The 2598-nt window shown below is 64.7% G+C and overlaps 1 protein-coding gene across 1 annotated transcript; it reads right to left on the bottom strand.

The window, feature by feature from the left end:
- Positions 1 to 641: 641 nt before the first annotated feature.
- Positions 642 to 2598, bottom strand: ENH_00009760 (cholinephosphate cytidylyltransferase, putative; the record flags this gene model as incomplete). The annotated part of the gene is made up of 6 exons (XM_013578750.1): positions 642 to 750; positions 847 to 938; positions 1044 to 1174; positions 1443 to 1694; positions 1757 to 2069; positions 2410 to 2598. The coding sequence occupies 6 exons, from the start codon at positions 2596 to 2598 to the stop codon at positions 642 to 644; spliced, it is 1086 nt and encodes a 361-aa protein (XP_013434204.1).

Below are 2598 nucleotides of genomic sequence, written 5' to 3'. Positions count from 1 at the left end.
CGGGGGGCCCCGGGGGAAGCCGGGGGGGGCCTGGGGGGCCCCGGGGGGCCCCCTGGGGTCTGGCTGCCAGGGGCCCTCTGCTGGCTCCCGGAGGGGCCAAGGGGGCTCCCGGGGGGCCCCTGGGGGCCCCGGGGGGCCGCACTAGGGGCCCCCTGGGGGCCCCCTAGTGCGGCCCCCGCTGGGTTTCTGAGGGGGGCCCCTGGGGCCCCCTGGGGCCCCCTGGGGGCCCTGAGGAGGGGCCCTTTTTGGGGTGCTGGACTCACCAGCGGCCGGTCAGTCAGCGTCACTTTGGTCAGTTCGTCGGAGACCTTCTCGCCCCACCTTTGCATGTTTTTCTTCATCTGCAAACATCCAAACCCGCGGCCACATCTGCTGCTGAAGCAGCAGCAGCGCGAGGGGCCCCGGGGGGCCCCGGGGGGCCCCAGCGGGCTCTTTGGGCCCCAAGGGGCCCCCTCAGGGGCCCCAGAGGCCTTACGAGGCCCCACGGGGCCCTAGGGGCCCCAGGGGGGTGTAGCAGGCTTTAAGGGGCCCCAAGGATTCTTAGGGGGCCCTAGGAGGCCCTAGGGGCCTTAAGAAGCCCCCGGGGGCCCCAGGGGGCCCCCGGGGGCCCCCCGGGGGGCCCCCGGGGGCCCCGAAGGGTGTTAGGGGCCCTTAGGAATAGGGTTAGAGGGGCCCCTGCGGACCTTAATTGCGTTGGCTTTTGTGTAGCCAATGTTCATGTCTTTGGGCTTCACTCCTCGAGAGAGAGACCTGCGTTGCATGCGCAGCAGCCGCAGCCAAAGAGCTCAACAGCTGCTGCTGCTGCTGCTGCTGCTGCTGCTGCTGCTGCTGCTGCTAGAGCCGGACCTGTCGACGTAGTCCTCGTAGTTCTGGAGAATGCGGACGATGATGTCAGTGGTGGAAACTCCCTGAGTCCTGACGGTGGCCCTGAACTTGTTCTGCAGCAGAAAGCGCAGCAGCAGCAGCAGCAGCAGGTGGCAGCAGCAGGAGCAGCAGCAGCGCAGCGGCCGCCAGCAGCAGCAGCAGCAGCAGCAAAAGCCCACGCTGCTCTTCAGCCACCCGTAGATGTCCCCGCTCTCAGCCTCTGCAGGGCTGCTGTTCTTCCGCCTTTTTCTGTCATCTTTTTTTTTCTCTTTGCACTTCTGCACTGCAGAGTACGGCTCCGCGTCGTGCGCTGCGCAGCAGCAGCACCCACACACTCTACGCTGCTGCTGCTGCTGCTGCTGCAGTTGCTGCTGCAGTTGCTGCTGCAGCTGCTGCTGCAGCAGCGCCGCCCGGAGGCAAGAGCGCGCAGCCAGCAGCTCTCGCTGTAGGCGCCGGCAGCCCGCTGGGGCAGCGCGGGCCGCTGGGGCAGCAGCAGCAGGCCAGCAGCAGCAGCAGCAGCAGCAGCAGCAGCAGCAGCTGCTGCTGCTGCTGCTGCTGCTGCAGGGGCTGCTGCTCACCGACGTAGTCTATGCGGTGCTTCTCGACGAACTCGGGAGTGATGATCCAGGGGCAGGGCGCGATGACTTCGTCGACCCATTTTATGTGGCGAAGAGTCTCCGCGCGTTCTTCGAGACTCTGCACAGTTTGGCCCTTCAGCCGGTGCGTCTCTTCGTCCGAGGCCACTCCAGCCATCAAATAAACATGTTTGAACATCTTCTTCGCCTGCTCCAGCTGCCGCATGTGCCCCAGGTGCAGCAGGTCGTACACCCCTGCGCCACACCCAAACAAGGGGGGCCCCGGGGGCCCCCTGAGCCGGCCCGGGCGAACTCACCGTCCGTGTATATCCGCACTGGCTTGTTGGGGTCCTCCCCCTCGCCGAACTCCCCAGGGGCGGGGCCCTGGGGGTCTGGCTGCGAAGGGGGGTCCTCGGTGGCCTTCCGTTTCTTCATAGAGGCGAAGTGCTGCTGCTGCTGCTGCTGCTGCTGTCGGCTTCCAAGGCGGCCGCTGGCAGCCACAGCCCGCGACTCGGAGGCCCGGGCCAACTGCGAAGTCAATTGGGAGGCAGCGGCTGCGGCGGACACAGTCTTGAAGACGGAAACGCGAAGCTGCTGCTGCTGCTGCACATCCGGCGGCCAATGGGACAGCTGCAGGGCCGCAGCCGAGACGCCGCAGCCGCAGTTGGCAAGATTAGAGGAAGTCTTCGGTTCTCAAACTGAACTGCGGCTCGGAAACGCGAAGAAACGGCTCAGCAACTCTCCAGAACGTGCATGTAACCGGGCTTTTCAAAGCGGGCGGTGGGCGCTGACGTAGTGCCCTGCGTTGCAGGGAGCTTGGAACTTGGAGAAAAATGCAACAAAACCTAATAAAAAGAGATAATGAGAAAGAAATGTGCTTTGTACCCATCTAATGCAGGAAGCTGCCGAGACCCTTGTGCCAACAAGGCACAATGTCGGGTTTCAAACTGGGCTGCGGGCGCTGGCCTACCTTAGCCACAGTACTCTCTCGGGGGCTCCTCGTAAAACAGCCCACTGAACTGGTTAGTAAAACCCACAACTTGTCCAATATTTGGTTCAAATTTTTGTTAGCTCCGGGGTAACACACCGGCCGGTCGCGCGGCTCCACGGCGACCTCCAGGTCACGACGCGGGACGCAGATTCCTTCGTTCAAGTTCAT

Source organism: Eimeria necatrix, genomic scaffold, assembly GCF_000499385.1.
Source record: "Eimeria necatrix Houghton genomic scaffold, Enh_scaff1293, whole genome shotgun sequence".
In the NCBI taxonomy this organism is placed as follows: domain Eukaryota; phylum Apicomplexa; class Conoidasida; order Eucoccidiorida; family Eimeriidae; genus Eimeria; species Eimeria necatrix.
Note: the sequence above shows the minus strand (reverse complement) of the source record. Positions and strands in the feature narration are given on the sequence as shown.